The sequence below is a fragment of the Triplophysa dalaica genome, chromosome 2 (genome assembly GCF_015846415.1).
Source record: "Triplophysa dalaica isolate WHDGS20190420 chromosome 2, ASM1584641v1, whole genome shotgun sequence".
Classification (NCBI taxonomy): Eukaryota; Metazoa; Chordata; class Actinopteri; order Cypriniformes; family Nemacheilidae; genus Triplophysa; species Triplophysa dalaica.
Genome location: NC_079543.1, coordinates 16737901 through 16751296, shown reverse-complemented (window position 1 = coordinate 16751296; position 13396 = coordinate 16737901). Strand labels below are relative to the sequence as shown.

Sequence of the window (13396 nt, the reverse complement as noted above, 5' to 3'; positions counted from 1 at the left end):
TGATGCATTTTTGAAGAAACCTACCCACATTTACGGAGTGATAAAAACAAACAAATGAAGATAGAAGAATATGGTTTCTTTTGTTTAAAAGCGGAGACTCTGTTCTTTCATTTGACCCATTACATCTGGGTGAAAATGTTAAAAAACGCTGGCGTAGGGTGGCAGCTTTTTTTCAAAGAGGCTGGCGGCGAATAAGTTAATCAGACTCCCGCATATCGCGCACAGAAGTGCAGTGTTTTCAGATTTTTTCCTTCAGAAAGTGATAGCTATGATTGTCATTTTGGATAAACCTTAACTTTAAAGGGGTCATATCACACAGCTAAAATAAATATTATTGTTTTTTTAAGATGTAATGCAATGTATTTCATCAGAACATCAGATTCCAAAGCAATTGTACTGACAGGTATGCCTACCTTACTTGCGTATACTTTTGGGTGGTCTGACATAGATTAGGCGTTTCAGGAAGATATGGGTGAGCATTCACTTTATGATAGAATGCATCTTTTGTTCCGACAATTTAATCTCTGCAAATGTACGTGTCTAATACATGCATGGGCAACTTATAGCACACCAAAGACACAGAAAACACATATTCACGCCATATGACACCTTTTAATATAAATGGAAAAATGTCTCTCCTTTCCGTTCAATGAGCGGCAGAAGCAGCACATTCATAACCAAACATCTTGTAAGTGAATGAATGAATGATTACAAAACAGCGTTTAAAGCACAGACTGTCATTGATAAATGCTAATTATCACGTAACATCACCTTGCACCATAGTGACAGGTAAAAGCAGATCATGATGGATTTTTTACCAGCCTATAAGTCTAGGGCAACCTCTGGTGAATATGTTTGTGTTAATCAAAACAACAAGTTCCATTTAGAACAAATTATTAGGCTGTGGCACAGATTTAAATGAAGAAAATAAATACTTTTACTGGACCCTCATTTTAGGTAAAATGTTACCGTCATTATTATCATAAGAATTTGGCATATCTTAACTTTTCTTTTCTCAGTTCATCAGACATGGTCATGATAGCTGCTAAATCCTCTGGTAATGTGGGTCAATTTCCATTTAAAAAACAAGTTTCTCAGACATTATATAATAATTTCTTCTTTCTTCTGCTAAAGAATGACAGCAGACTCCATTTCAGGGTATGAGCTAAGAATTAAGTGTAGTAATTGAAAGATGTGGTGACCAGGATGTGACGAGTCAACAATGATGTCACCTACTTGCTTCCTGGATCTTGATTCAGAGATCCAAGTGGGAGGCCAACCAGAAAAAATTTGGATGATGGAAAAGTGGATAATGCACCGATGTTGAACATCTTGTAGCCACTGGACAGTATTAGATTGTTATGAATTAAACTGATGGAAATGATTGTAGATGAAACCTCATAGGCAACAGATGTGACACTCAGTTCCTAAGAGCTTCGAAGGCTTTTGGAGAAAGTGAAAGCTTTTAACATATGTGCATGTATATATAACATGGACTTTTAAGAGCTATGAAATTTTGCAAACTTTAAAGCCCACATTGAAATTTTACAAGGCTGCTTGATTCTCAGCTGCGACATTCTGGGCATAATTATTCCCGCGGCAGTACATTGTAGAAAGAATCGCACCAACATGCTGTTGTTGAACATTATTGTACAAGTCCATCGCAAAAATAGTACTTTCTTTTGACAAAGGTGCAATCTTTGATATTTACACCCATCACCATGGTCGAGGTTGAGCTCACCTGCTGCTCTGCTACAGTAGGCTCGGTGACACAAAATGGGCTATCAGTTGAGGACTATGTGGAGGAGTTCCTTGAGCGCAACCAGCTGGTGCCCTGGAATGATGCCACTCTAAAGACCATCTTCTGAAATGGACTTGATGACCACCTTTTCCATCAAGTACCTTCAAGTGCTACCACTTAAACCCTTGCTCGTGATATCGATAAAAAGCTGTGGCTGATTGGCTCTTCATTTATTGTGGCTAAGTGTAATGATGATACTGACATCATCTATCTCGAAACACCCCAATCCACAACGGTCATCGCAAAGATTCCATTCCAGTCTCTGAACTCCTCCCTCATACATTACACTCCTACTGATGGCTTAAGAATCCATTCCAGTCCATGAATTCTTCTTATTACATGAGTCTGCCATGAGTCGACCCCAAAACTTGCTCCAGTCCTTGTTGCAGTCCCCAGACCAGATTGGTCCAGAGTCTACTAATCATTAGTCAACCCGAGAGCCCGCTCAAGCTCCACAGTTCAGTCAAGAGTCCGCTCCAAAGTTCAATGAAAAGTATACTCCAGAAATCAGTCAAGAGTCTGCTTCAGAATCCGCTCATCTCGCAGAGCTCAGCCCGGTGCCCGCTCTCATCCCAGTGCTCAATCTGGTTTCAAGTCTCGTCTCAGATCTAAGACCGATGCCCTCTCTCATCCCAGAGCTCAGCCCTATCTCCCTTAACTACCTCCACCACTATGGCTCCATAAACTACCTCCACCACCAAGGCTCTGTGAACTACCAGCACCTCATTGGTTCCTGGGTCGCTGGTACCATCCTGGAAACTTACTGTCCAGGCCAGTATCCTACTGTATGTCATCTGCCTCAGTTCCAGGACGATTTCCTCTTTTATTTATATTATTTTTAGACTGCTTGGTTTTATTGCCTTATTAACAGGAAAGTGGAGTATATACGGGTGAATAGATGGAAGTTATGGGATGAGGTCATGTTCCGGGTCTGACTTAAGCCGTGGTCAGACTTGACTTTGAGCATGCAAAGATCGTTCGGATGGTTTTATGAAAATGGGCGGGCGCGATTCCCCAATTTTTTACATTTTGTCACGCTGTGATGTGACACTTATATTGATCTTATATTGGTCTCACGCACTCACGTGACTCAAATTCGCAGTTCATCATTTGGCGGGCTTGTGTTTCCGGTCTGTCACATTTGCATGCGTATGAATGGAAGTCAATGGAGGAAAAAGTCAAGTATGACCGCGGATTTAATCCTGCGATACATCTCTGACATTTTGATCAACCTAAACATGTATAGACTACTCCGCTTTATTACAAGATTGCATATTTAAATGAACACAGACAATGCTTTAGAAAAACAAACAAATCACAAGGGGTTTTTGGCGCAACATAATTACTGTCAGGTGCATTTAATGTAATCATTTTTTTTTTTTTTTTAAATGCAGTATCTTGATTAAACATTTCAGCTTCACTGCCTTTTAATTAATTACTGAGGCAATTTTTAGGATTGCTGCTGTTCTATTTTGTCTGAAACACACAATGATGGTCATCATTCTGTTACAGCTGTCACTGTGGCTTCTCCCTCAGGTGCCTCAGTGTGCCATAGGACTACTGTGAGGCAGAGATGCCCCAATTGTCCATGGTCTCTTTCTGAATTGCTAATGAAGCACATGTCGGTCGTGTGCGATATAAAGCAATTTTGTAAACAAATTGTTTGCTGTATAATGACCGTTAAATATACTGTACAAATACCCATGGAGCAAAATGAGTGAATTCTATTTAATACCATAGCTGTTTGGTAAAGTACTCTCCACCAAAAGTAAATAAATAAATAAATAAAACTATATGTAGTGTCATAGTTAACGGATAAATGTTTTTATAATTAATTGCAGTTAACATATAAATATGTTAAGACGTTATAAAGCTTGACGTTATAAAGTACATTTAATTCAGATTTTTAAAAACGGATCAGAATAATTATAGCTATTTTGATTAGAGTTTGTCGCACTTCTCAGTTAATGAAAATTCTTTATGGCAAATTTATTCATAAATAAAATGTAAGGCACTTTTTTACGTTTAATAATTAAATGTAATTATTATGAAAGCTCAACATAGCATTATCAGCTATGAATGTAAAGAAATTTCACTGCACATACGGAACCTGAGTAGCACAGCACACAGTATCTTTAAGATAACAAGATTTTCTGTGTGTTTTGGCACAGTGGTGAAATATAAAATACATAAAATAAAAAATGATGTTTTTAAAAATATGGCCATGCCTGGTAAATAATTACACATATTGGGTCTCATTTATGAAAGATTTGTAAATATATGAGTAAATTCAGAGTAATTTTCGAGTAAAACAGACCTTCCCGAAAACCTTCTCTCCTTCACAATTAGCAAAAGATACAAGACATTGCATAAATGCATAAGATACTAATAGTTTATATGCTTGTCTTGCTAAACCGTGTCCACCAAAGTGTTTTTTAACCCAGCTAAAATATTAGCATGTGCTCTTCTGAAAATGGTTGTTGTGATTTAGAATATCCGCTACAGTTAGCCTACTTGTTACTAGTATCTTATTTCGAACAATATTACTAATAATAATATGAAAATGTAGTAACCATTAATATTTACTTCTCCATTGTTGTGTATGATGGTTGGTCAATGTAGTGTTTGTCCCGACCTCTTCGCCACTGTGATTAAACGGCTGTGTAAAAAAGGACACTGACGAGCTCTGCGTTTTAGCCAAAGTTCAAGAATAAAAAATGATGAAAGACAGGGCAAAAGAACTCGTGAAATATCATTATGATACATAGTGCATCAGAATGAAGTGTCATCAGTTTATCTAAAAGAATAGAGAATATTACGTCCGATTTTACTCAGTATTTACACTTGGTATGGAGCTGGTGTATATTTCTTTTGAACCTTTTCATGAATCCGAAAATGTATGTCCAAACGACTTTTTGAACGATTTACACGAAAAAATCGTTCTGCTCGTGTTTCATGAATGAGGCCCATTGTGTTCTTATCTTAAAAAGCACATTGATGTGTTAGCAGGTAACCACAAAATAGATACATTTTGAATATTTTAGTTCATCAACAGTTTGAAAATCTTTAACTGCATAAAGTATTTAGACAAGCTCTACGTAATTTTTAATAGGCTATGTAAAAATAATGTAATTTAATTCAATATAAATTTAAATGATTGTTTCTATCACTTGAACTTGGGTCACTGTGATCTATGTTTAGTTGATGGAAATCTATGTGGGTGTGTTAAGTTAAGTTTACTGACTTAAGCAAAATCAAAATGATTTGTTACAAGCGTAGGCTTTATTTCCACTTCAAGGGAAGGTTTGATGCTGAAACCTGACATCAGCAGTCCCTGCCCTCAGAACTTCTGTCTGTGGCTGTGTCTGGTTGTATTATCTTGAAAGATCATGGACAAAAACGTTCAATATTGGTTCTCTCTCAACATCTAGCTAGCTGTCTCTTCACAAAGGCATCATCTTGACTTGCCTACATCTGGAACCTCGTACAGAATAACACCCTGTCTACACTGCACGCAACCGCCGCAATGTTCCGCGACAAAAGAGAATAGAGCCCATTATAATTCAACCTTTTGTCCACATTGGATGTTGCACGATGCAACGCGCAAAGGTCGCTCGCAGTTCCCAAAATGTGTTTGCTACTCTTGACCACTGTGGCAGATGTGGCTCAAATCAAGGAGTCAATTCAATAATGTTCAAGAATAATTAGCCTATTGATGTGCAAATTATCTAAGCCACATAAGCACTAGCAAATACTAATCTTTCAATCCATAGCAGTTATAATTTCTGTTAAATTGTTAGTTAATTAGAACACAAGACATTTTGAGTCCTTAAGATCTAAATATGAGTGTATATCAAACATTTTGAAGTGCTTTATTCAGTCAACATTCTGAATGTTCACTCATATGCAAGCCATGCTAAAAGCGCATGCTTGGGCTTTTATGTTCTAATGCCTGTTTCTGTTATTTTGTCGACATGAGTAATTAATTTAGTCCCTTTTTTGGAGTAATTCCAAAGAGCCCAATTAACATGGCTAATGTTGCTGCATCGTGTAAAAAACATTGGTTTTTAATACCAGGAGAATAGTTAAATGACTTCCCTTCATTATTCAAATGTCTATGCAAAGTCGCCACATGGGGATGGCACAGACAAGATAGTCATACAAAAAACATGAATGGTGAAAAGAAAAACTCCACTGGATTTCCAAACACCACTCATCTTCTACATCATTTCCTGCACACTAAGATACTACAATCCTTTTAATCATTAGCCTGTATTAATGATTTTGTCTTGATGTCTTACGGTAGATATTGGATATCTTGCAACAGTATGTGAGCTAAACCTGTCACAGCCCTATCTTGCAAATAAATAAACTGCTTACAGTTAGATAATTAGATCAAATGTGTTAAACTAATGCGTTAGAAATACTGGGAAGAAAACATTAATACAAAGAACCACTCTAGTGCGACAGCTTGATGCCGATGCGATAGTGTTGAGGAAAACTGTATTGTTTATTTTCACAGGATTTAAAGAAACTGTGTTGTGTACTTTACTAGGGTTTTAGTTGAACAATTTGTATTTGTTTTTAATGTAGGCGAGAGGCCCCCATTTAAAGCAGTAAAAGCAGAATTTGGCTGTGCTATCCACTTCATATTGCCCTACAAAGTAAATATTCCAAAGAGGTAACACATGTTGAGGTATGCTCAAAATTCAGCACATGCTGAGTTCCTAGATTTGAGGTACACCCACCGCGTCGAAAGAATGCGACCTTCCCAGATCATTGCATCTGATGGAAACCTTCTAACAAAGAAAATTTGATCAGCCAAGATCTTAAAAGTTGAAATAAATACATGAATTAGGAAAAAGTGTGCTCGCCGATGACCACTTGTGGCAACTTGTCGGGCGTAACAAGAACAAGAGAATGCGAATGCACTACGGCGTGTTTGTGCACACAGAAGAAAAGAAGTTTGTTTTGTTTTTCCCTTACCTCAGCACATCTGAGAAAGGTTTTTGGAACTGTGGAGCCCTGTCAAAACAAATGGCTAGAGAGGGACAGGGGCCCGAGAAAGAAGGAGCCACTGAGAAGGCAGCTGGAAACTTAGAGCATGTGGTTTCCCCCTAACTACAGCTGCATTCACATGTGTCTGACTTACTTTCTTTTTCTCTTTCTCAGTATTTCTGACTTTTTTCCTGTTCTCTCGCTTGCTCTCACAGGAGACAGTCACAGCTGGTTGTACTTACAACCTTCTGTGGTAACGTGTGTTTCATTAGTCTTGGACGTGTGTTTTGCACCAGTTGTAGTCGTGTTATTGTTAGGATGTGGTAAAATTATAAATATGGGATGCAGACTTGGGGAGAGGTGGAGCGAGGATGGAGGTTGGAGTTGGTGCTTGGGGGAGGTGGGGATATGTGACTCGTTAACTCTGGGCCACTGCTTGTTTCTCAAGACTGTGTAGCAATAAAAGGTCTGCCACAATTTGTAGTGCTAATGACTTAATACTGCACAGCCTGGAAGACATACAAACATCCGTCAATAGTTTTATAATTGTATTGGCCCATCTTAGTCAAATGAAATGGACCATTGTAGGTTCCAGGGAGTGGGGTGGTAATTTTGTTGGGTCGATAGCGGGATGGCAATCAAATCCCCGCCAAACATTCCCTGTTGCATACGTGCAAAACAGACCTCCCCATAGCTTGAAGCATTGTTCCATTGACATTGGAAAGTGTTTTTAGATTACAAACAAGCTCCTATTCTGCAAATCCATTTTTTTGGAAGTTTATCTGCAATTGTTTCATTACTGTAGCTGGTAGATGTACTGTGACATACATTGGTTGTAAAGTGCGGTCCCCTTCCAGAGATTGACTTGTGACTTGCAGATGATCATCTCTCCTCTTCATCTCCTCTCTATCTGTGAACTTTGTCTGGTCTGATAAAGGGAGCATGATGGACTTTCATTGAGTCTCCCGTCCTCTGCATTAATACACTCACACACGCACGCACGAACACACGCACACACACACACACACACACACACACACACACATTCCAGTATGTATCCAGATTGTTAGAGGCCGGTGGAGTGGGAGGGACAGTCTCACAGTTGTCACTGTGGTCATGTAGGAGTGCAAGTAAGCCCAGGATGAGACTTACTATTTACTCTGTCTGTACTTGAGTATTCTCGTTCTCTTTCTGTAGCAGTCCGATGCACTTAATGCTAATGAAGAATACAATTTTGAAGAAACAATATCTTTATCAGAGGGGCAGCTGTTACAGTCAGACGTTGGCATTGAATCATGCAGACCCAGGTAACACCCACACACGCACGGAAGCAGACACACACACACACGCACTGACCATTACAGAATGTGTTCAAGCAGTGTTGACTTGGGTTAATATTTGTATAGTTTCTCTTTTCAAATGATTTAAAGAGATTCAATCATTTGTTTAGCACAAAATGCTGTTTATAGTGAGTTTGTATGGAGAAGAGAAGATTGGGCTAAATTTTAGAAGACCCAGAGGTCTCGTCTGTGTGTCCACACATCCTCTCCTGTCCTGTCTAGTCAATGTGTAGCTGTCCTCTCCTTCTGGGGTCATCTTGGGTGCAGAATGCTTGTGCTCTGACTAATGCTACTACTGTAGTAGTGTGAGGAGATCCACATTTACTCACAGAAAACATTAAACTGTTGCTTTGGTGTTTGTCGGTTGTGTATTAATCAAATTTTTGATATTTTTGTATGCAAAGACTGTCCAGTTTATTCCAGTCTTGGTTGCTATCCCACACAGTTCTTTATAGGGTAATCGTAGCAGGTGGCTGGGAGTGAATCTTTATCAGCAAAGAACTGATAAGTGTCAGAGGGATTTGAAAATTCACATGCTGAGTGTTACAAATCTATATTGGATTTATGCAAGTTTGTTTGTATACAGACAACATGTAGTAAAAAACTGAAACGTTTTAAAAGGTTTTATGTACACACAACTCTACTCCCCTTCGCACATTCGAATATCCAGGTTTAACCAGAAAATGCTTTTTGAATAGACTACCCTTTGTTGGTGTGTGTTTAGAAATTATTTTGAAAGTAAATAATGTTTTTTATTTGTGCATTAAATCTACTATTTTGCTGGAAAAATGTTAATAGGTGTGTTGAGTTGCAGTCCTGTATGTTGCCATTACTGTTTTGGGTATACTTGGACATGCCTTTAGACTGTTTCATGCCAATAGATGGTTTGCCTGGCCTAAAGTTAACTTCCGGTCTGTGTTCGGTTATCGTTCTGGGTTGCGTTCCTAAAAGCATTTTTAGGCAACTGTGGTCGTATGCTACATCGTACCAGCATCTAGATTAACAATTCAAGTGATTCCAACGATCAATCGCAAACAGCATCGCAAAGTTGCGTGGTTGGAACAACAGCCTTTGAGCTGTGGTTAGAAGTATGTTTCCTTGTTATTATGACTTGTATGTTGATATACATCGTGCTCTTGTAAGCAAGCAACAAGCAGTGCATTCTATATCCATTGTTCTAAATATATACATATTTCATTTGAAGTATTTTAGTTTGTCAAGAATTAGACCTATTTCACAGCTTGACGTGTACAAACCGGAAGAAGAGTAAACGCTTGTCCAGTCAATGCTCTAGCCCCGTTCACTACGCAGAACAGTTGCAGAGACCAGAAGAAGTTAGGCATGTAGCGCTCACTTTATACTGATTTATTTAACATATATCAGACCTTGATATTTTAACTATGTTAACATCTCCCAGTAAACCATGAATAAATCGGACAACATTTGCTTATATTTTTTTAAATAAAACGAATGCCTGAGAGAAAACAAGCTGAATGAATGAATGCATAGCTATGGCAGCAGTGCGGCCGGAAAAAGTTTCCCCCTACTTCCGGTCTCTGTTGACATTTTGTTATGTAAAAATAGACGTATTACATCACTGTTCTTTGAAAAGTTCACTTACACTAGGACCCCAGGAAATCCTTGGACGGTGTGACATAAAATTAAACAACGGAGAACAAAATTAGTTTTTGGATGCCATGTACATTATTTACAGCAATAATATGACATAAATTGATCTGAATGTTTTTATTAGTAATCGTTATTTCTCCACCACCTGCGTGACGTCATCGCCAGAAGTTAAGTTTGGGCCACATAATCTTTGTTTATGTTGTTGCTGCTGAAACTGTCTAAAGACCGACCAGGAAATATACATGCGCTTGACACTAGTGTTTTCACAGATTTACACTGAAATGATAATCGAGTTGTTTTCAAAAACTTGCACTTTGAGATCCGTTTTCAAAATTAACTAGGGCTGTCAAGTTATTAATCGCATCCAGAATAAAGGTTTGTGTTTACATAATATATGTCCGTGTACTGTGCATGTTTATAAAATATAAAAATTAATCAACTTTTATATATAATTTAAATTATTGGTGAATATAAATAAATACATTTTTCTATGTATTTTCTAAATTTGTATACCTCTATGTGTATGTGTTTATAAATACAAATTTATTATGCACAGTACACAGACATATACACATGCTCATTATGCAAACACAGACTTTTTTTCTGGATGAGATACAGATTAATCGTTTGACAGCCCTTAAAATAAATAGTAAAAGTTTTTTTTGTTGAAAATGTTGTGCAAACTTACTCAAAAAATTATGCAAACACAAACTTTTTTTCTGGATGAGATACAGATTAATCGTTTGACAGCCCTAAAAATAAATAGTAAAAGGTTTTTTTGTTGAAAATGTTGTCATGTAAACAGCTTCTAAAACATAAGACAGTTTGAAATGTTTGGCTAAGCAATACAATTGTAACAACATAGGTTACAGAAAGTCTTTCTAAACTGAGAAAAAAGTTATATTTTACCCCCTTTGGTCATAATTTCCTTTTAGTGCAAAAAAAGCCTGGAACCTGGTCTGCTTTCAGTTGTTTGATACTTGAAACTTAGAGATCAGGAGAATCAAATTCCTTGTGTTTGAAGGACAATTTGTTCTACAGACTTATAATATAAAGATATGTTTCTCTGGCCCAGTTCCTGTATACTCAGTAAACTAATACAGTCCAAATGTCTTGAAAGATTCAGAGTGATTAAAGGTGTCTGTATGCACGAATGAGAGAGAATATTGATTACTATTTGTATTTAATACTGTATCTCAGTCATCAAGTTCATCTAGTTGGTGCAAATATGGCTGCAGTTCTGCTAAACAAATTCTTAAGTGTAAAAAATGGCTTTAACATTTAAAACCTTTATATTTTCGAAAACATGTTAAACAGTTACCTTTACTGTCTGAGAGAAAGTGCACGCTCTCCTGAGAACTGGAGAGAGGTATGTGGATTGGCGTTGTCCATAGAAGGCCTGTCCACCATCTGGCCCAGGAATGTGCAGGCCCAATCAAAAGGATTGACAGAGGCCTCTCTTTGTCTGAATGCTCTGTGCCTCCAGATAGCTATAAAACACCTGGATCAATCAGCGGGTGACAGCACAGAGACAACAAGGTAGAGGGAAAGAAGATCAGTCGTTGGCAGGAGAGGCTTACCTCCCTCCCCTGTCCTCCCGAGGCGGCCGAGTGCCCCCCTCCCTGTGCCCCTCATTCCAGCACTTTGAACACAGTTATGTCTCTAGATACTGCAGTAGGCTGTCACTGGTTTGATCTCTGTCAGCTGAGGTTTTGAGAAGAGTTCACAAGGTCCTCACTGGTCCAAGCAGATGTGCTGGATTTCTCTTTGTCTATTGCTTCTGGTCAGTGTCCACTATATGCACTGCCTGTACTCTCACTGATGCTCAACCTGTCTCATGTTTAGGTGGACATATTTGCTATGTCATACCTACAGTATACAGTCACAAGAAGGATGTTGTATGTCTAGGCTAATGTAAAAGTATGAGATCTCTGGAGATCTGCTGGGTAATTGCACACACGTTTTTATGCATTAAATTTAAAAAAAAAGATATATATATATATATATATATATCTAACCCCTTAGTGAGCAAGCCAAAGATGATTGAGACAAGGTACAGAAAACTCAAGAAGTTATTAATGGACGTAAAAATATTTGGGTTAAGCTGTTTTGTCTCAGCATGATGCAGTAAGGTCTTTAATGTAAAAAAAAAATCCCACAATGCAATGCAAAAACCAGCGAACATGGATTCTCCCTATGTTCCCTTACGTGACAATCACGTGAAATGCCATCTGACCAAATAAAAAAAATTAAAAAAATATATTTTACTAATATATTGCAGTCATACCACATTTAATAAGTCACGTCACAGGAAAATAAGTCAAACTGAGACAAGTCTTTTGAGAGAACTTTAGTGGATGTGACACAAGTTACGTGACAATATCGTTATCTTGATAAAACATTGAAATTAGGATTTAAGAATGTTATTATTGTTTTTTTTCATAGACATTTGACCAGTTCCACATTTTTCACTCATAACAATTCTTTTTTTAAGTATTAATATATTTCATATTTTTAAAGAATCAGTGTAATAATAACAACAAAGAATTATGATACCTACTGACATTGAAATCAAGATATCTAAATTTGTAAAAATAATATAAAATAACTTTTTTACAATTTACAATTTATACAATGCTTGAAAATATAGCAGTCACAGAAGAAAACATTTTTTACTCATTTTTAAATTAATCTTGTGAGCAGTTTTGACAAGAGAGGTGCCACCTTTCCTCTCTTCCTGCTGGAGTACTTTCACTGACTTTCAGTGATTAAGGAGATGTCTTATCGCACAATACCATTGTTTGGTCCTGCCGGGCTGGCTGTCTCATTGGGACACTTAACCCCTTGTTGCTAAAAGCTTTAGGGGTCAGCACTGATTCAGTCTCCAAATCACGTAATGACAGTTTTTGTCAAAACAAAGGTACTTTAAATGGGGGCAAAAACAGACCGGTTTTCAGGTTAAAGGAAGAAAAACTTGTTTAAATGTGCCTATGAGAGAATGGCTTGAGAGAAAATGGAAACTTGTTGGCATGATGTCAGTCGACATAAGAGTGCAGAAACCATGCTCTCTGTCCATAGACACTAGCAAAATGAGAGTAAATGAGCTTTCCTGTGGCTCAGTGGTAGGAGCATGCCAAGGTCATGGGTTCTTTCCCAGGGGTTTGCAAATAGTCAGAAACAAATGTATAGTACAGTGCAATGTAAGTTGCTTTGGATAAAAGCGTCTGCAAAATGTATTAATTAAAATTAAAATCATTGTTTGTATTATTATAAACAGTTCAAGAGTGAAAGCTGTAGAACGAAACTCCTGTTTGAATGAGAAACATGTCCAGTTTATTGATGATTATTTGTGTATTTGCAGGCCATCCGCTGTACTCTGGTAAACTGCACATGTGAATGTTTCCTACCTGGAAAAATCCACCTAAGGACATGTGACCAGTGCAAGCATGGATGGGTCGCTCATGGTGAGTGTGAGTCAAAATGATTGAGAAAATTTATCATTTTTATGTATTATATATTTACTGATAACTCATAAATGAATTTGACAGAATATTCATTTTGTAAAGTATAAAAATAAAACATAATAATAATCACATTGTTTAGATCAAATACAAATAAAATCACACAA

At 37.5% G+C, this 13396-nt stretch overlaps 1 protein-coding gene across 2 annotated transcripts in view; it reads left to right on the top strand.

The window, feature by feature from the left end:
• Positions 1 to 13396, top strand: part of bnc2 (basonuclin 2) — a 141092-nt gene that overhangs the window by 84510 nt on the left and 43186 nt on the right. Inside the window, exon 3 of one of the 2 annotated variants that reach the window (XM_056763838.1) lies at positions 13130 to 13232. In XM_056763838.1, the coding sequence (XP_056619816.1) occupies positions 13130 to 13232 (103 nt within the window). Of the gene's footprint in view, positions 1 to 13129; positions 13239 to 13396 lie in introns of both variants that reach the window. The other variant, XM_056763832.1, reaches the window with a different exon arrangement.